The sequence below is a fragment of the Salvelinus namaycush genome, chromosome 25 (genome assembly GCF_016432855.1).
Source record: "Salvelinus namaycush isolate Seneca chromosome 25, SaNama_1.0, whole genome shotgun sequence".
Taxonomy (NCBI): domain Eukaryota; kingdom Metazoa; phylum Chordata; class Actinopteri; order Salmoniformes; family Salmonidae; genus Salvelinus; species Salvelinus namaycush.
In genome coordinates, this window is record NC_052331.1 from 28,765,504 (window position 1) to 28,786,069 (window position 20,566).

General features: G+C 42.8%; 1 protein-coding gene across 1 annotated transcript; it reads left to right on the forward strand.

Moving 5' to 3' along the window:
• The first annotated feature begins 879 nt into the window (after positions 1–879).
• LOC120019869 (protein FAM151A-like) lies at positions 880–20,527 on the forward strand. The gene is made up of 14 exons (XM_038963284.1): positions 880–964; positions 1,203–1,322; positions 1,548–2,176; positions 2,430–2,622; positions 2,854–3,342; positions 3,475–3,497; positions 17,046–17,230; positions 17,488–17,636; positions 17,927–18,076; positions 18,284–18,446; positions 18,743–18,967; positions 19,099–19,238; positions 19,600–19,734; positions 19,905–20,527. The coding sequence occupies exons 1-14, from the start codon at positions 880–882 to the stop codon at positions 20,525–20,527; spliced, it is 3,309 nt and encodes a 1,102-aa protein (XP_038819212.1).
• The last annotated feature ends 39 nt before the right edge of the window (positions 20,528–20,566 follow it).

Genomic DNA, 20,566 nt, shown 5'->3' on the forward strand with positions numbered 1-20,566 from the left:
TCTACTCAGCAAATTGGATGCAGTCTATCACAGTGCCATCCGTTTTGTCTCCAAAGCCCCATATACTACCCACCACTGTGACCTGTATGCTCTCGTTGGCTGGCCCTCACTTCATATTCGTCGCCAAACCCACTGGCTCCAGGTCATCTATAAGTCTTTGCTAGGTAAAGCCCCGCCTTATCTCAGCTCACTTGTCACCATAGCAGCACACACCCGTAGCATGCGCTCCAGCAGGTATATCTCACTGGTCACCTCCCAATGCCAATTCCTCCTTCGGCCGCCTTCCCTTCCAGTTCTCTGCTGCCAATGACTGGAACGAACTGCAAAAATCACTGAAACTGGAGACTCATATCTCCCTCACTAGCTTTAAGCACCAGCTGTCAGAGCAGCTCACTGATCACCACACCTGTACATAGCCCATCTGTAAATAGCCCATCCAACTACCTCATCACACATACTGTTATTTATTACATTTATTTTGCTCCTTTGCACCCCAGTATCTTTACTTGCCCATTCATCAACTGCACATCTATCACTCCAGTGTTTAATTGCTATATTGTCATTATTTTGCCACTATGGCCTATTTATTGCCTTACCTCCCTTTTCCTACCTCATTTGCACACACTGTATATAGACTTTTTCTACTGTATTATTGACTGCATGTTTGTTTATTCCATGTGTAACTGTGTTGTTGTATGTGTCGCACTGCTTCGCTTTATCTTGGCCAGGTTGAAGTTGTAAATGAGAACTTGTTCTCAACTAGCCTATCTGGTTAAATAAAGGTGAAAAAAAAATGTGTTACTGAGCTGAATGTGTTTTTATAAAAAAAAAAAAAAAAAAAAAAAATGAGACTATGGTTTTTATATCTGTAGGAGCAGTATGACCAGACATGGGAAGGAGTTGAGACAAGATGATGAGACCCTGAGACCACTTACATGGGAGAGCCAACACACCATGCAGCCTGGCCAGTAACAAACCATGAGAAGTATGTCTACCGTAACATTTCAACACCGAATTGTCAATATTCAACACATGAAAGGTATATTCATGCTGTTCAGGTATTGGATTAATGCTTCACAATATAGGTCTATTGAATGTGTGAACAGCTAAGATATTAAATATACTGACACGAAATGTTGATATACTGTACCATTCCCCCTCCCAAGCTAACCAGCTGTGTGTGTCCCCTTGGTGAACCCCAGGTGTTCTCCTGATGCTGATGCTGTCAATCACACATACCCAGAGCCTCTCCTCATGTCCAGCCTCCTGTGTGGTGTGTTCTGAAGATGCTGTCATCTGTTACAAGCTCTCCAACATCCTAGGTAAGAAGGAGCATTGACTGCCGAGTTGAGATTAAGAAATATCACCCTCTACTAATGATCTATGATAGCATTCATTTGAACAAGATTTGTTGGAATGTCTTGTTCCACACTAGCCTATGGCTATCATAAAGACGCTGACTTTTTGTGCCAACACCTATCTGTGTAGCCAGCCCTATTAAAGCAGTAATGATTGACAACCAGGTTTGTGTTTTCTTCCACCTCTAGAGGCCCCTGAGACCACCAAGGCCATGATGCTGACCGACGGCTCCATCGTGTCCGTGGACCGCCACTTCCTGTCTGACATGTCCAGCATGACCGTGCTGTCCCTCAGCCACAACGCCATCACCACCATCACCCACGACGCCTTCCAGAACCTCACCGTCCTCCACACCCTCCTCCTGGACCACAACCACCTCTCCAGCCAGGCCCTGGGGAGGGACACTTTTTCCTGGCTGCCCAGGTTGGAGATCCTCAAGCTGGGGAACAATGCCCTCGGGGAAGTCAACGGCTCCTGGTTCCATGCCGCCGGGGCCCTGCGGACGCTGCAGCTGGAAGGGAACCGCCTCTCCAGGCTGGACGCCACCACCTTTGCCTCGGCAGACCTCCAGGGGCTGGAGACCTTGGATCTGTCCGATAATCTGATCACATATCTGGGGAGGGATAGCTTCCGGGGTCTGCTGGGGCTGCGTAGTCTGGATCTGTCCAGGAATCAGCTCCAGAGTGCCCCGCCAGAGGTGTTTTCGTACCTATCGTGGATGTCTAGTCTGAACCTGGAACTAAACTGGTGGAACTGTACATGTGAGCTGAGGAAGCTGGCGTCTTTCCTCACCAGCTATATGGAGGCTCCGGATAAGGTTATCTTCTGTTGCTTTTTTTTCTTCTTTTCTTTTTATACTTTGATTTATTGTATTCCTTTTTTAACCAATATGTTTTATTATTTTGAATTAGGGCTAACACATATTTTGGCTGCCTGCAATTATTATAAGAAAGGTGCTTTATGGTATATGGTTTTTATGGTATATAAACTATATTGTATAAAAGGTGCTATGTAGATGTGTGTTATCGTTGTAACAGTATGATTACTATAATAACAACATTCTTGTTCAGGTACTGTTCAACGGGCGTAGGATGGTGTGTGTGAGTGCTGACAACCCGGCAGTGAAGACGGTGCTGGAGCTGACAGAGGCCAACTGTGTTCCAACAAATCAGAACATCACAGTGCAGGTTGAGGCTAGGAACGCCATCTCCTCTCAGCGTTATACCAGAGACCTGGCTCTGGCTGCAGCCTTCTGCTTTGCTGGTCAGTACCTCAGAAACTAGATCCTCCATGGCCACTTTCTAGCCGCACGTAACTTTTCTCTACTCAAATAGTGAAAAAATATATGAAATTGTATAGGACAATGTGACTTCTGTATCATGCAACTCCGTAAAGTGTATCAACACTTAAAATAAAGACTGTTTATCATTTTATCCCACTACATAAAGCTTAAGTCAGTCGGCTGTAACTCATAACTATACTAATAACGTACAGGTGGCGTTGGACTCACCCTAGCTGTGGTGTACATTGTTTACTGCAAACTGGGGATGAACAAGAGCCTGAAGGTCTGGAGAGACAGGACTGGAGCTGAGGAGGATGAGAATGGGAGGACAGCTCCCACCCAAACAGTCACCCAGTGGGATCTGAGCAGGGAGAATGAGGCCCTACCTATGGCTCAAATGGGACTGGAAACCAAGCTGATCATTCCCAATAGCCACCTCCAGCCTTGGGACAGGGAGAGAGCCATGTTTGACCTGAGAATAGGCAAAGATGGTGGCCATTTTACATGCCCCCATTGTGGCCCTGCAGTCAGTGGGTCTGCAATGGAACAGGGGGTAGGAGATGGACACTTGGGGGCACCCCTGCACATGCTCAGACAAGGGGGAGGCCAGCCCAACAAGATGGAGAGTCTGGCCATGACAGAGGAGAGCGATGAGAGGAAGAGACATGTGCCCCAACAAGCACTGATATCAAAGACAGAAGGTGAGCATGTTTTGATTTAATATTTCACTGCATAGACTGATTAGGATTATATCAGTGATGAGACTATAGGCAGACACACACACACACACACACTGCATATGTCTAACTCTCTTTCCCTGTTGTCATTCACAGATCTAAGCGGTCAAAGCTCATTGGTCGGGCCACTACAGGGTCAGAGCAACCATATTCTTAGTCAGGAGGAGTTACTCTATCACCAGCAGAGTTTAAATATAAAAAGCCATGATGGTTCTAATGGCAACAACCAGCTATTGGGTGGCAGGAGTTACTATTCACCTGCACATAGAAACATGCCCACACATAAAAGTCTAAAAGATGAGATGGTAAGACCTGGAAATCACATAGGCCTTGACAACAGACCGTCAAAAATGGACTTCCAATCAGAGCATGGTAGAACTGTACCTGACTGTCAACCCCAAACCGTCAGCTGTGTGAACTGTTACAGAACCTATGAGTATGGACAGCCAGGGGAGAAAGTCAGAGATGTATTGTATGACATCAGTGCAAGAGAATCTGCTGGGTATGATGGTTCTCCCAACCACAACCCACTTACAAGGCTAAACACCCGAAGGAGCATGAACTACAACCAGTCTAATATGGATATCTATGCAAAGCCTGCAAGCAAGCAGAGGAGTGTGACTTTTGACTTGGAAAGATCTGGAGTGCATGTCGTTGATGTACAAAGGATGAACAATGACAGGGAAGATAAACATGACAGGATTAAAAGTTCTAGGAAAGCGGAAAATGGTGATAAACAGATCCTGAGCTATGAAAGCATTGGACGATCTGTGAGGAGTAATGGTCTTGAAAGAGAGGACCACTCCAAAAGGCATAAACATAAAGCCCAGTCAGATGGTTTACTAAAAGTGAAGCTCAACCTTAACCCTCTTAAGAAAAGCAAGGTCCATCCAAGGAAAAACAACCACAAGAGACTAGAACAGGGCGATAGAGAAAGAACTGACTCCAAGAACCGAAAGCAACTGAAAATGAGGGATAAAGATGCCAAAGGCAAAAGGCACAACCAGGAAGAGTCTAAAGAAAAAACAGACAAATCCAATAAAGGAAACTCGTCTCACAAAAACAAAGCCAATCAGTCATCCAAAAATAAATCTACCACCAGCAAGTCTAAAGAAACTGATGAAACTAATAAAGATCAAGAGGAAGAAGATCCAGTGCCACAGGAAAACAATACATCCTCCAAGGAAAAAAAGACAAACTCAAAATCAAAACATCAGGAGGGCTCGAATGGTGACCATTCCAAGAAGAGTAGAGCTGATTCATATCAGAAAACCGACGTCACACAAAATAAAACTGGAGGAGAAACAGAGGAATCTGGTGGAGCACCTATACCAAGTAATGTGAGTCCTTACCAGTCATACCTCAACAGAGCTGGTGGGAGTTCAGCCAATGGGCAACAGGTGGAAAAATACAGAAATGGACAGTGCCAAGCACCGATCCCTGAGGTGCCCCAACCCCCCGGTTACCTAGGCGATGGAGTGACTCTTCAGAGGACATTGAGTAGCCCACAACTGTCAGCTGCAAAGCCCCTCAAAGCAATGGAAAGGACTTCCAGTTACAGTAACCTTGCTGTCCAGGGAGGAAACTCTATACTATTACAAAACACTGTTGCACCAAACACCATTTATGGTGGCAACTCACAGGCTCAAAATCTGAGTAGACAAGGCAGTTTAGGTCCGCCATCTTTACTAACTAACATCCCACCCACATCCCCACTATGTACAGACAATGCAGGGAGCTCACCTGTAAATCCACTGATTCAGCTGTTGTCACAGTCAGTTCGAGGCAACTCCAACCAGGGGGCCATGATCGGCTCTCAGCCAGCCCAGTTTCCAGTACCCCAAAGAGTGGGAGATCTTACTCTGCTTGCCCAGGGTCCAGGTTCACTAAATGGGCAGAATATCTCTCAGCATGCTCAGGGTCCTGGATCACTAAATGGGCAGAATATCTCTCAGCTTGCTCAGGGTCCTGGATCACTAAATGGGCAGAATATCTCTCAGCTTGCTCAGGGTCCTGGATCACTAAATGGGCAGAATATCTCTCAGCATGCTCAGAGTCCTGGATCACTAATTGGGCAGAATATGTCTCAGCTTGCTCAGGGTCCTGGATCACTAAATGGGCAGAATATGTCTCAGCTTGCTCAGAGTCCTGGATCACTAATTGGGCAGAATATGTCTCAGCTTGCTCAGGGTCCTGGATCACTAAATGAGCATAATATGTCTCAGCTTGCTCAGGGTCCTGGATCACTAAATGGGCATAATATGTCTCAGCTTGCTCAGGGTCCTGGATCACTAAATGGGAAGAATATATCTCAGCTTGCTCAGGGTCCTGGATCACTAAATGGGCAGAATGTCTCTCAGCTTGCTCAGGGTCCTGGATCACTAAATGGGCAGAATGTCTCTCAGCTTGCTCAGGGTCCTGGATCACTAAATGGGCAGAATGTCTCTCAGCTTGCTCAGGGTCCTGGATCACTAAATGGGCAGAATATGTCTCAGCTTGCTCAGGGTCCTGGATCACTAAATGGGCATAATATGTCTCAGCTTGCTCAGGGTTCTAGTTCAGGTCCAGGCTCACTAAATGTAGAGAGTCTCTCCAACAACAACAGTATGAACCCCGCAGTCGCCCCTGTTCTACAGGAGTACCTGTCCTCAGCAGAAGGCTCACCCAGAAGGATTAGACTAGTGCTGCCTGAGAGAGCCACTAACAGATCGCCAACTGCTCTGGAGAGGAAAATCCGATAATAAGTGGATTTGAATTGTCCAATTGGGTTTTCTTATGGACTCAAAAAAGGATGACTCAAAAATAACACTTAATCTTAATGCTCAAGTGAACTTAAAATGATCCTGTCTATGTCAGTCCTAAGCATCTCTCTTCATAATGTACATGGAACTCAACCTGTCTTCCTATTGTTAATACCTGACTCAAAGCGTTCTAAACTATTTAATGTTTGTCAAGTGTGTGGCTTGGTAGGTGACTTACTTGTATTTTTATAAAGTCAGTTTAGCACAGGTTTGGGTTACATTTGGCGCAGGGTAGACACATGGCAGTATGGGTTTAGTTTGAAACCCCTACTGACCCCTAATTGCACTCCATTGGGTTTAGGCTTACACAAGTTGACACTTCATTATAAGGCTCTGCATTAGAGCAATGGGCTCTAATTTCAGGTAAACTATGAATGAGTAGAACAGTGCGGTGAAGATTTTGGAATACAAATTCTAAATGTTGACCTAGTAACCTCTCAGCCTTGGTTGTGTGTAAATAATGAAAAAAGCAGTCTGCTGTTGTTACCAGCTTGCACCTGAGCCTAAAACTGTAATGACAAGAGTCACTTACACCATTGTTTACTTGGCCCACTAATAAGGCCTAGATTCAATCAGATCAAGCGCTAACCGGCGATATTCAACACCCGACGCCCGCATAACTGATGTTGTGGGGGAAACACTCTTTTCACTGCACTTCGATACCGAAGTGAGTGTTTCGTAGCAGTTTAGGAGGATTAATGTAGCAGGTTAAGAGATGTTTTGTCGGATGTGTAACTGTGTTGGAGCTGTCAAATCGGTGAGCAGCTGCTCTTGATCATTGTCACGAAGCCATACCCGTTCCACTCGCGTTAGAAGTTCAGAATGAGAAAGTGTAATTGGTTGATTTTGCAAATACAGGCACTTTTGGATGTTAAATGTTTTTGAAAATGAAACCGCTTGAAACTGATTTTTATCTTTCTGAATATTTTCTTCACTCTGTCTGGAAACAAGATCTAATAGTGGCTGAGACCATACTTTTCAAGAATATAAAGATTTCTATTGGTTTCCCCAAATACCCGAGGGGAAATGTCATTACCAACATGCCATAAAATGTGCTATTTTAGTTGAAAAGGAAATTGCAGTAATTGTTCCTAAGGTATTTATATAATGTTTAAAAAAAAAAAATGTATCATGTTTTTTTTTACTATTTTGAAGTTCTTAATTATATGCATTTGTCATGTCTAATTGTCCATATATGCCTTGATGATACTCATATGCATTTACTACATCAAAATCAGAATATTTTACATAATTTCAAAAATAATCTTAAGAACAAGCATATAAGGTTCACATATGGGAAAAATCATCAATATCAATTGTAATTTAATACACCTTTTCCTCAAAAATATGTACCGTGATGGTAATGACTTAGCGTTGTGGTAATGACAGAGTGTGATGGAAATGACATTTCATATAAAACTGATAAAAAATACCATTAAACATTTTAATATCACAGTTGTACATGTTTAATTTGATTGAAGACATAGAACACACCATTCAAAACCTCAAAACACAAAGGTAACAAACCTCAAGAACTTAAAGCATCTTTCAGAAAACAAATTGGGATTCAATGCAATACGCAGAAATACAGGTACAAGGTTGGAAACACTGGTTGACATTAAACAAATTATTGTTCACTGGCTGCAGTCTATTAATTCAGACTCATGAGACAGGTGTATGCTCACTCAAGATTAGGTTTTGCCCTCAATGCTCTCTATTGCTTAACGAGATAGCAAATTTCCTCCCAGACTGCGCCATCAAGCATCATATGCCATTTTGTCACTAGATGAGGCTGAGGGACAAGCCCAAGCACATTCTCTGGTTGGTACCATACAATGTCCTGTCTCATTGGCCAAAAGAATCGGTTGTTTCCCACACAACTCATCGTCTTGACTAGAGCACAGCTCTCTGCATCAACATCGTGTATAATACCAGGATAAGGGTCTTCATCATATTTCACAACACACCACATTCCAATCAGTCCCTCATGTACAGTTGAAGTCGGAAGTTTACATACACCTTAGCCAAATACATTTAAACTCAGTTTTTCACAATTTCTGACATTTAATCCTAGTAAAAATTCCCTGTCTTAGGTCAGTTAGGGTCACCACTTTATTTTAAGAATGTGAAATGTTAGAATAATAGTAGAGAGAATTATTTATTTAAGATTTTATTTCTTTCATCACATTCCCAGTGGGTCAGAAGTTTACATACACTCAATTAGTATTTGGTAGCATTGCCTAATTTTTATCTTGGGTCAAACGTTTAGGGTAGCCTTCCACAAGCTTCCCACGATAAATTGGGTGAATTTTGGCCCATTCCTCCTGACAGAGCTGGTGTAACTGAGTCAGGTTTGTAGGCCTTGCTCCCACACGCTTTTTCAGTTCTGCCCACAAATTCTCTATGGGATTGAGGTCAGGGCTTTGTGATGGCCACTCCAATACCTTGACTTTGTTGTCCTTAAGCCATTTTACCACAACTTTGGAAGTATGCTTGGGGTCATTGTCCATTTGGAAGACCCATTTGCGACCAAGCTTTAACTTCCTGACTGATGTCTTGAGATGTTGCTTCAATATATCCACATCATTTTCTTTCCTCATGATGCCATCTATTTTGTGAAGTGCACCAGTCCCTCCTGCAGCAAAGCACCCCCACAACATGATGCTGCCAGCCCCGTGCTTCACGGTTGGGATGGTGTTCTTTGGCTTGCAAGCCTCCCCCTTTTTCCTCCAAACATAATGATGGTCATTATGGCCAAACAGTTCTATTTTTGTTTCATCAGACAAGAGGACATTTCTCCAAAAAGTATGATCTTTGTCCCCATGTGCAGTTGCGAACCGTAGACTGGCTTTTTATGGCGGTTTTGGAGCAGTGGCTTCTTCCTTGCTGAGTGGCCTTTCAGGTTATGTCGATATAGGACTTGTTTTACTGTGGATATAGACACTTTTGTACCTGTTTCCTCCAGCATCTTCACAAGGTCCTTTGCTGTTGTTCTGGGATTGATTTGCACTTTTCGCACCAAAGTACGTTCATATAGAACACGTCTCCTTCCTGAGCAGTATGACGGCTGCGTGGTCACATGGTGTTTATACTTGCGCACTATTGTTTGTACAGATGAACGTGGTACCTTCAGGCGTTTGGAAATTGCTCCCAAGGATGAACCAGACTTGTGGAGGTCTACAATTTTTGTTCTGAGGTCTTGGCTGATTTCTTTTGATTTTCCCATGATGTCAAGCAAAGAGGCACTGCGTTTGAAGGTAGGCCTTGAAATACATCCACAGGTACACCTCCAATTGACTCAAATTATGTCAATTAGCCTATCAGAAGCTTCTAAAGTCATGATATCCTTTTCTGGAATTTCCCAAGCTGTTTAAAGGCACAGTCAACTTAGTGTATGTAAACCTCTGACCCACTGGAATTGTGATACAGTGAATTATAAGTGAAATAATCTGTCTGTAAACAATTGTTGGAAATATTACTCGTGTCATGCACAAAGTAGATGTCCTAACCGACTTGCCAAAACTATAGTTTGTTAACAAGAAATTTGTGGAGTGGTTGAAAAACGAGTTTTAATGACTCCAACCTAAGTGTATGTAAACTTCCGACTTCAACTGTTTGTCTGCAATGAGCTGTATTGGGCTAGGAGATGGCTGTAGTGCTGTGCAGGTGGAAGTGGGAGGTTGTGCTTTGTCTGCCTCTGTTTGTTGAATTATCACAGTCTGTGGGCCAAAACAATCACATAGATATGGAGTTGAGCAGAAACAACTTAGAACTCTCCATGTGATTTGTCCTGCGATGTCAGTGACGATCTTTATACGGACAGAAGATTTCTTAAATTAATGAACATCAAGTAAATTTCTAACACGTTCTGTTGAGTAATTTAAGTGTTTACTGGAAGTGTTAAGATAATGAAAAAATTGTGATTTGAAAATGTACAATTTGATATACATTTTGTCATAGAAAATCTGTAGTTTTACATTATAAATATTACCTGGTGTATTTTCTGTTGTTCCACGGTCTGGTGGAGACGATCTGGTAGCAGAGACGATCTGGTAGCAGGGGATCCATTTTCTCAATCTCTTGCTCTTTGACGTAAAAGAGCTTCACATTTACTTTTCCATTCTTAAGGTTCTTTCCTTTTGCCACCATGGAATCAGCTTTTCTCTTCACATCTGTACCGATTCCATCCGCAGGACATTTCCCATGTCCAGCCTCCAAAAAATCCAATGTGATCTTCTGAAACCCCTGATGAAATGGAATTGTGCTCAGGTAGAATAAATTATTTTAGGATCTGTACAGTGTGGTTGTGTTACGCTCGTCGTTTGAATGAGGAGACCAAGGTGTAGCGTGGTAGGCGAACATCTTACTTTTATTAAAATGAACACCGACAACAACAAAATACAAAACGAACGTAAAGTTCTGCAGGCTACACAGCAACTATACAAAATCAAGATCCCACAAATTAAATGTGGAAAAAGCTGCCAAAGTATGATCCCCAATCAGAGACAACGATAGACAGCTGCCTCTGATTGGGAACCATACCCGGCCAACAAAGAAATAGAAAAACTAGAATGCTCACCCAAATCACACCCTGACCTAACCAAATAGAGAAATAAAAAGGCTCTCTAAGGTCAGGGCGTGACAAGTTGGTCCATCACTTACAACATGGAGGACAGTGGCAGATGGATTAAACTCACGGAGGTGGGAGAGAGTTTTGGAGAGATGCCCAAATTGCCGAGGGGTCATGACGCATTGATGAGCTGACTGAGCACACTGACACAACACCTTCTTTAGTGTATACAACCCCAGTGTGAAGTGCTGTCTGCTGGTGAGAGTCACCAAAATGCACCGCCTGTATTTCAGAGGCATACATGCACAGGTAGTTCTCGGCCAAATCCACATGAGGGATTAACTCATCTTCTATAAGAAGTTTTCTGAGACTTCTTAATGTGGAGTACTGGTGTCTGATATTGAAGACATGTTTCCCAAGTGTGTTCTTCACATTGGATGTAAAGTCTTTCAGTAGAGTTTGAAGGGTACCGTACACCTTCTCCTTTACAGTCAAATGGACAGAACTTCTCTTTTATTCCATCTTTTGTTTTCTTCTTTCTCTCTTCTGCCTTTCCACTCAAACCACTCTTTCTCTTAGCAAAGTGAGCACTCTCGATACATGCACTCTTTGGTCGTCTTCTCGCAACACAAAGACCCAACCAATTCTTCAATGTTGCTGCTTTTAACCACTCTGTGATATAACAACTTGTCTGCCATGAACTGAAGGTGTGTCTAACATTGGCATGTCTACCTGTCTTTCACTGGTGGATGGACAATCCAAAAGGGACGTCTTTTGGTGAGCTCTGTGTATGACAGCTTGACCTCTGGTAATTCTATATTGAACTTCTGATGGAGTTTTGCCAGTGTGTCATTCAGGTATCTCTTCTGCATTTTATTCTTGTGTCTTGTCAATGTTTCCCTTTTTCCTTTTGATGCCTGACTGTTATCATCACGTTCAAATAACCTTTTTATTTCATCTTCTATTGTTGGGCTGATTGCATTCAAATGTTTATTTCTTGAGTACTGTAGACAGGTTTGGCTGTTTGTTGTTTGCCCACATTGTCTTCGCAGAGAACCCAAATTCGCTTTGAGCCATTTTCACCATGTAATACTTTTTCAGTATTTTCCCAGCCAAAACCTTGCATTGGTCTTTCGCTTCTAGTATTCTGTTGCTTCTAGTATTTCTCTCCCAGCTCTGAGATGTTATGGAACAGAAGTATTTTTCTCAGATTCTGTGGCTTTGACCGCATTTGGTGTTTTGTTTTGGTTCTGGGCAAAACCAAAATCTGGATCTTCTCTGACAAACGATCATATATTTTTTTATACTTTCTCAGTTTTCTTTTTCCGTGGCCTCCATCTTCATATTGGCCATATATAGATTCCTGTAGACTTTGGATCTGGGGGTTTTTGTGCCTTTCTACGGCCTCTCTATCTTGAGGTTTTCGAGTTTTAACAAGAGGGGGAATCCGGTGCCATTTGAGGGGCAGGTAGATCATCATTCTGTAGCTGTAAGACTTCAGGTGAGTTTGGTGGTACTGTATGTTCCTTGACAGGTATGACTCCATAACCACTCATTTCTGGATAGTTGATCTTCTGTTTCTTTAGTTTATTTTCCAATACCTCCTTTTTTTCTTTTTTTATCACTGGGAAAGTTGTGATTTGGGTTTCTCTTGAGGTATCTTTAGGTATCTTTTTGTTTCTGAAGATACTCCTGGTAACTTATAGGATCTTGTTTATATATGTCCTTGTCCTCTCCTTGGTTGATTTAGGGGGCAACTTATAGAAACATTTTTAATAAATAATTAAAGTCAGTAATAACCATAGTAAGTTACAAATGGACATCAAAATCACTCAATCATCCGAACAAAATACAAAATGTAATGGTCTTATGTAGCAAATAAGTGTTCAATTTCAACTTAACCATAATCATATATGTAATTTGTGTGCCTTTTCAGGTCTTAATGTAAGTAAAAATGTATTAACTAATACATTTTGTCATTACCACCACATTCTGTCCATACCATCACAGTTCATTATGTGGTGGTAATGACGTCTGGTGGGAATGACATTTTTACAGTATTTGGTCATAAATAGCAGGGATTCTAGCATGCTAACTACTGTTGAACAGCTAGCATACAATGTATCCTAAATACACATAATTAAAACATAATTTCTAAAACCTATTATAGCCTATTTGGTAATGACGTACAGTAAAAATATTATCTTATCATATTTACCTTTATTTTTCTATCCTTTCCCAGCATTAAAATGTGAATCTCCTTCCATGACATCCATGTGTTCCACTGTCACTATTCATATCCATGGTAACCAAGTACATAAACTTTTGAAAACATGTTATTGTCATGTAATTTGCTTGTGGTGGTGTTATGACACAATACTTAGAGACAGACTGTATTTTGTGTAAAAAAAAAGTAACAAATGGCTTATGCACATCTAATATGTATAGTTTCCATTTATTTTACTATATTTTTTTTAACAGTTGCATTAAATATATTCTAATGATCAAATCAAATCAAAATTAAATCTAATTTTATTGGTCACATACACATGGATAGCAGATGTTAATGCGAGTGTAGCGAAATGCTTGTGCTTCTAGTTCCGACCATGCAGTAATATCTAACAAGTAATCTAACAATTTCACAACAACTACCTTATACACACAAGTGTAAAGGGATGAATAAGAATATGTACATATAAATATATGGATGAGCGATGGCCGAACGGCATAGGCAAGATGCAGTAGATGGTATAAAGTACAGTATATACATATGAGATGAGTAATGAGGGTATGTAATCATTATATAAAGTGGCATTGTTTAAAGTGACTAGTGATACATGTATTACATCCAATTATTAATTATTAAAGTGGCTAGAGATTTGAGTCAGTATGTTGGTAGCAGCCACTCAATGTTAGTGATGGCTGTTTAACAGTCTGATGGCCTTGAGATAGAGCTTGTTTTTCAGTCTCTCAGTCCCAGCTTTGATGCATCTGTACTGACCTCGCCTTCTGGATGATAGCGGGGTGAACAGGCAGTGGCTCGGGTGGTTGTTGTCCTTGATGATCTTTTTGGCCTTCCTGTGACATCGGGTGATGTAGGTGTCCTGGAGGGCAGGTAGTTTGCCCCTAGTGATGCGTTGTGCAGACCGCACTACCCTCTGGAGAGCCTTACGGTTGTGGGCGGAGCTGTTGCCGTACCAGGCGGTATTACAGCCCGACAGGATGCTCTCGATTGTGCGTCTGTAAAAGTTTGTGAGTGTTTTTGGTGACAAGACAAATTTCTTCACAGACACCACGCTGTCTGTGTGGGTGGACCATTTCAGTTTGTCCGTGATGTGTACGCCGAGGAACTTACATTTTTACACCTTCTCCACTACAGTCCCGTCGATGTGGATTGGGGGGTGCTCCCTCTGCTGTTTCCTGAAGTCCATGATCATCTCCTTTGTTTTGTTGACGTTGAGTGTGAGGTTATTTTCCTGACACCACACTCCGAGGGCCCTCACCTCCTCCCTGTAGGCCGTCTTGTCATTGTCGGTAATCAAGCCTACCACTGTAGTGTCGTCTGCAAACTTGATGATTGAGTTGGAGGCATGCATGGCCACGCAGTCATGGGTGAACAGGGAGTACAGGAGAGGGCTGAGATCGCACCCTTGTGGGGCCGCAGTGTTGAGGATCAGCGTGGTGGAGATGTTGTTTCATACCCTCACCACCTGGGGGCGGCCTGTCAAGTCTAGGACCCAATTGCACAGGGCGGGGTCGAGACCCAGGGTCGAATGCACGAATGCTGCCATCAGTCCACGGTTTCTGGTTAGGGAAGGTTTTAATAGTCACCATGGGTACAACATCACCGATGCACTTGCTAATAAACTCGCTCACCGAGTCAGCGTATACATCAATGTTGTTGTCTATCCGGAACATAGCCCAGTCCACATGATCGAAGCAATCTTGAAGCGTGGAATCCGATTGGTCGGATCAGCGTTAAACAGACCTGAGCATGGGCGTTTCCTGTTTTAGTTTCTGTCTATAGGCTGGGAGCAACAAAATGGAGTCGTGGTCAGATTTGCCAAAAGGAGTGCGGGGGAGGGCTTTGTATGCATTGCGGAAGTTAGAGTAACAATGATCCAGAATGCTGCCAGCTCGAGTCGCGCATTCGATATGCTGATAAAATTTAGGGAGCCTTGTTTTCAGATTAGCTTTGTTAAAATCCCCAGCTACAATAAATGCAGCCTCAGGATATATGGTTTCCAGTTTACATAGAGTCAGTGAAGTTCTTTCAGGGCCGTCGAGGTGTCTGCTCAGGGGGGGGATATACACGGCTGTGATTATAATCGAAGAGAATTCTCTTGGTAGATAATGCGGTTGGCATTTGATTGTAAGGAATTCTAGGTCAGGTGAACAAAAGGACTTGAGTTCCTGTATGTTGTTATGATCACACCACGTCTCGTTAATCATAAGGCATACACACCTTCTTCTTACCAGAGAGATGTTTGTTTCTGTCGGCGTGATGCGTGAAGAAACTGGGTGGCTGTACCGACTCTGATAACATATCCCGAGTGAGCCATGTTTCTGTGAAACAGAGAATGTTACAATCTGATGTCTCTCTGGAAGGCAACCCTTGCTCGAATTTCATCTACCTTTTTGTCAAGAGACTGGACATTGGCGAGTAGTATACTCGGGAGCGGTGAGCGATGTGTCTGTCTACGGAGCCTGACCAGAAGACCGCTCCGTCTGCCCCTTCTGTGGTGCTGTTGTTTTGGGTCATTTACTGGGATCAGTTCCATTGTCCTGGGTGGTGGTCCGAACAGAGGATCCGCTTCGGGAAAGTCGTATTCCTGGTCGTAATGTTGGTAAGTTGACGTTGCTCTTATATCCAATAGTTCTTCCCGGCTGTATGTAATAAGACTTAAGATTACCTGGGGTAACAATGTAAGAAATAATACATAAAAAAACAAAATACTGCATAGTTTCCTAAGAATGCGAAGCGAGGTGGCCATCTCTGTCGGCGCCATCTTGCATCAATTATCAAGACTTTTGTAAGTATAAAACGTACCAGAATGTCAAAAGTGTGGGTGTAAGAAAGGACAAAAACTGCGCAAAACAGTGAAATCCAGACATCAAATGCTTTATTAAATAAATGTTTAAAAACATATTAAAAGCTGAAAAAAAAGTTTAAGGTTATTTTAGTCTCTACTATGTGGATGTTTGCTAAAGCGGATCTGATTGAATAGAGGAATAACTAATAATAATAATAACACAGAAGCTCCTACTGATGGAGCTTCTGTGTTATATAACCATACCAAACGTAACATATCATTCTAACTTAAGGTTTGCATTTAATATGATACATCTAGTCTATGAGACCAGGCTGGTTTAGCATGGTCAAAATACCCACAGGTCACAGATGTCAATTCAACGTCTATTCCACGTTGGTTCAATGTTTTGTTTGAATTACATGGATACAACGTTGATTCAACCAGTGTGTGCCCAGTGGGTATGCTGTCGGTGCAGTATGGGACTGTCTGTCCTTCACAGGGTTCAGCAGTGAAGCACTGGGTCATGTTCATTAGGCACCAAATGGAAGAAAAGGTATTGAAACAGTGAGGGATTACCTTGACTAGTCCAGTTAGAAACGTACATTTTCGTTTTACGTTGCAAAATATTTTACTTTGAAAACGTTTTCTGTTGCATGCCATAATAAACACAACCCTGTTGTCTGGACAATAACAATGTTGTTCTGATAATGTGACATTAGAATACGATGTGCTGGACAATCAACTCCATATCACACCTGTAGTTATCAATAAATATCTTCAGATAAAAGTGTATAAATAATTAATCCATCAGTTTGAGAAATGTATTTGGTTATAAATCATTAGGCCACCACACGTTTATCTTCTAAGTTCATCCTTGACCCGTGAAAAAACAATAGGCTAGTTCTCTCGGAATCCATGGGTAGAGAGTCATAAGAATGAGATGAGAGAGGTGAGATAGTGCTCTGTATTCTCTTTATCTGCTCTGTGAAATCACTGTGATCTCTGGTGCATAGATAACACACACACACACACACACACACACACACACACACACACACACACACACACACACACACACACACACACACACACACACACACACACACGTGTTCACTCATTATAAAACACTACACTTTCTCTCACTCGACAACAGTCCAACAGTCCTTGTCTGCCTGTCTGCACTGAATCTGACTGCACTTGTCACAGCTTTGAGATCTCATGGAGGAGGAAAAGACAGAGAAAATGTATGAAGAAGGAAAGAAGAAAGAGAAAGAGGAAGAAGAGAATGAAGACCTGAGGAGATATTGTCGATACTTTACTAAAGAACAGTTGATCATGCTGTGTGTCTGTGTTGCTCTGCTTGTGCTACTTCTGGTCATCATCATCACCTCTGTTCTCCTGACTCAAAATGGAGGTAAATATCTCTCTCAAAAAAAATGCAATCAACAGTTATTTACTTACTGATCCCAGAATACAAATTAATCAGCATAATAATCCATTGAAATATATAATCTGTTGATCTTAACACTTTCAATATTTTTTTAAATAATGTTGAAATGGCGTTTGTATCTACTGTAACCCATGTTATGCCTTGCTTGTATCTTGATCACTATAACTGCAGTTTCCATATCGATAAGGGCTACAGGTTACGATAGCTAATCATCTGTGACGAGAAGATAATAACTGTTCCTGTGCCTACTGGTAGGGCATCTGAAACGATCCTGCCGTTCCCTACTGATGGAGACATGCTGGACTTCCTCGTCCAAACTGGAGACATCAGGGAGAGAGACGCGCTGTACGCCACCTGGTATCACCGTGCCAACAACAAGTCAGAGATGAACATAGCACTGCAAAGTAATTTAAAAAAATAAAAAAAGATGCATTGTTCTCGTGAATTCTATGAATTCTATGTAACCTTAGCAGGTATGGTACAGAAAGTGTCAACATTAAGTCTACATTTGATAGTATACAGAGGGGATTTGCAGTAGCATTCACTTAGGACACACCGTAGCAAAACGTTTCCCAATGGAAAATGAAAAAGAGTGTTTCTTATTGGACACGTTCAGGTAGTCCCTCCCTGTTTCAGTCCGTTTTAATCTGTTTGTTGGCTAGTGAACACAACCCTGTTCTGTCCCCCTCTCTAGGTTGTATCATGGTTCTGGAGGCTGATGTGACTGTGCAGGGATACGCTACGGTCAACGTGACCACTATCCCCATCATGGCTCATCCTCCTGCTGTCTACAGTGACAACACTCTGGACCAGTGGCTGGATGCCGTGCTCCAGTCAAAGAAAGGTAGCAAACCTAGCAATACAACTTAAGATATCAATTCAACTCTAAATATCAGTTAGAGCCTAGTGAAACAGTTTCTTCTGGTCCTTTAGTACCAATCTATAAAGTCAATCAATTATCCAAAAGGATCTAAGCTATGCATAATCACATGAAATCTGATGTACTTTCGTATTACGTACAACATGTCTGTAATACAACTGACTCCTTCAGGCATAAAGCTGGACTTCAAATGCATCCAGGCGGTGACTCCCTCTCTGGGCATCCTGAGCATGAAGAACCAGACTAAAGGCATCAACCGGCCGGTGTGGCTGAACGCTGACATCCTCCCTGGGCCAAACGTCCCAGCCTTCTGGCCTGTCATCGACGGACCTGAGTGAGTAACAAGGAAAGAGCAATCGTATTAGCCAAATCCCAGACCTGTATGTTTTGCTTTATGCTTCAGCAAACTAATTTTACAATACAGATCTCGTATAAGCAGGATGGATTGCCAAGTACAATTTAGTTTCAACCTTTTCTTTCACAATAATCATGACCAGATAGATTTTTCTTATTCAATTTAAGGTACCAGTGCTTTATTACATGTCACTGTCTGACTTGGAGATCTAACAGGATTTCAGAGTATGAATCAGTCTCATACTAATTATACCCAACTTTCCTGTCTCCATGCAGGTTCTTGGCAATGATCCATCAGAGTTTTCCAGACGTGACCATCTCTCCTGGATGGGCAGTTCTGTATCTGCCCCAGTTCCCAAACGTCACCTACACACAGGCCATGGTGGAGGACATGTACGCCATCATCAAAAATGTCCCTCAGACAGTCACCTTCCCCATCCACGCGCTCATGGCCAAGAACGGATGGCCTCACATCAGCTGGCTACTCAGCCAGTCACCAAAGTAACTAGAACAGCTAGTTCCTATACAGTAATTGATCTAGTCGTGACTTTCATATCTTCCAATCACACTGATGAAGGTTACACTTGTCTGAATGGTGGACAATGAGATAAGCTGTCTGTCCCTGTGTACAGGTTCAGTCTGACTCTGTGGCAGAGCCAGGAAAAGAACCCCAGTGTGAATGACCTGCTGTTCGTCAGAGACAACACCAACCCTAAGCGGGTCTACTATGACATCTATGAACCTGTCCTGTCCCAGTTTAAAGAAGCTGCCAGTAAGTCAAACCCTGTGAAACTCTCCTCTGGGACGCCCAGACATTTCAGAATTTTGTTGTAGCTCTGAACTAGTTAACCCGATTCAGGATTAGTTGACATGTTGTGCTAGCTCGGGAATAGATCAAACACATGGAACAGCTGGGGTTCCCTGAGGAGAGTTTTGAGAACCATCTGTGACTTCTGTACAGTCATACGAATCATTATCATTAGCTTATTCATTATTAGTATTACCATTCTACATTCCTGTCTTGAAAATGTATTTCAAAATAATTCTCGACAACTCGTAAAACCAAATGGTATTTCCAACCAGTCCATCCTGATATTAATGTAAACAGGACTGAGTTGTTTGTGTGATTGTAGAGCAAAGAGATCGGCAGAGGAGGTTCTACCCTGGAGGAGACCTGATTGACTATTTCCAGCCGAAATATAGAGATGGCTTGTACATCCAGTGGAACACAGTCACAGACAGAGCCTCACTGCTTTCTCTGCTGTCAGGTAGGAGTGATGATGAAGGGTGGGGGTGTAACCAAAATGGCAACCTTAGAATTGCAATGATAGGTTTTATACAGATATTTTTGTTTTTTGTTCAGTGACATTCATACTGTCTAGAGTTGAATATTGAATACAGCGGTCAAATCTCCTGATGGATTCATAATCTGTTGCAGACAGTGCCAGTGGCATGCTCATCATTCCAGTAGGATCTGGTTCCGCCCAGCCTGGGGTCCCAGTGGTGGAGGGCTCCCGTCCAGAGTTCCTTCTCCAGGACTCCCTGAACCTGGTTCTGGCCTCTCCAAAACCCTTTGGTATCTACTTAAGGATCCAGTCCCAGAGCCAGCTGGAACCCTCTCTCCACCTCCTCAGCTCAGCTTACCACAGCGACCTCCTGTACCGCCCCGTCTGGGTCAACATGGCTCTGTCCCATGGAGCCTTCCAGACCCAGGGCTACATCTCTGGGAGGGAGTTCCTCCACACAGTCAACCAGGTGTTCCCCTATGTGACCCTGGCCCCCAGCTGGCCTCTTGAAGTCCTGAGGGAGGGGTATAACAGGGCCATGGTGGATGACATGGAGGTTTTACTGAAGGGGGCGTGGCAGGCTGTGTCCCTGCAGGTGAGGGCGGAGCCACTGGGGAGATCTGTGGAGGGACAGAGGAGGATTCGGGAGGTGCAGTCACGGTACTCACTTACAGTGGAGACCGGGATAGAAAGTGGGATTGATGAGGCAGGACCACAGGCAATCATGGCCAACCTCTCTGGGAGCAAAGACAGAAGCTTGTTTTTTTATAACTGAGAACTACTGGTCTAAGATGTGAAGACATGATCACCTCTT

What these genes read in the sequence shown, in the direction of transcription:
- LOC120019869 (XM_038963284.1), top strand. Translation starts at nt 880, where the DNA reads ATGACCAGACATGGGAAGGAGTTGAGACAAGATGATGAGACCCTGAGA. An exon ending in CAAGCTCTCCAACATCCTAG is followed by an intron (nt 1,323 to 1,547) that starts GTAAGAAGGAGC and finishes TTCCACCTCTAG; the next exon opens with AGGCCCCTGAGACCACCAAG. An exon ending in CGTGCTCCAGTCAAAGAAAG is followed by an intron (nt 18,077 to 18,283) that starts GTAGCAAACCTA and finishes TGACTCCTTCAG; the next exon opens with GCATAAAGCTGGACTTCAAA.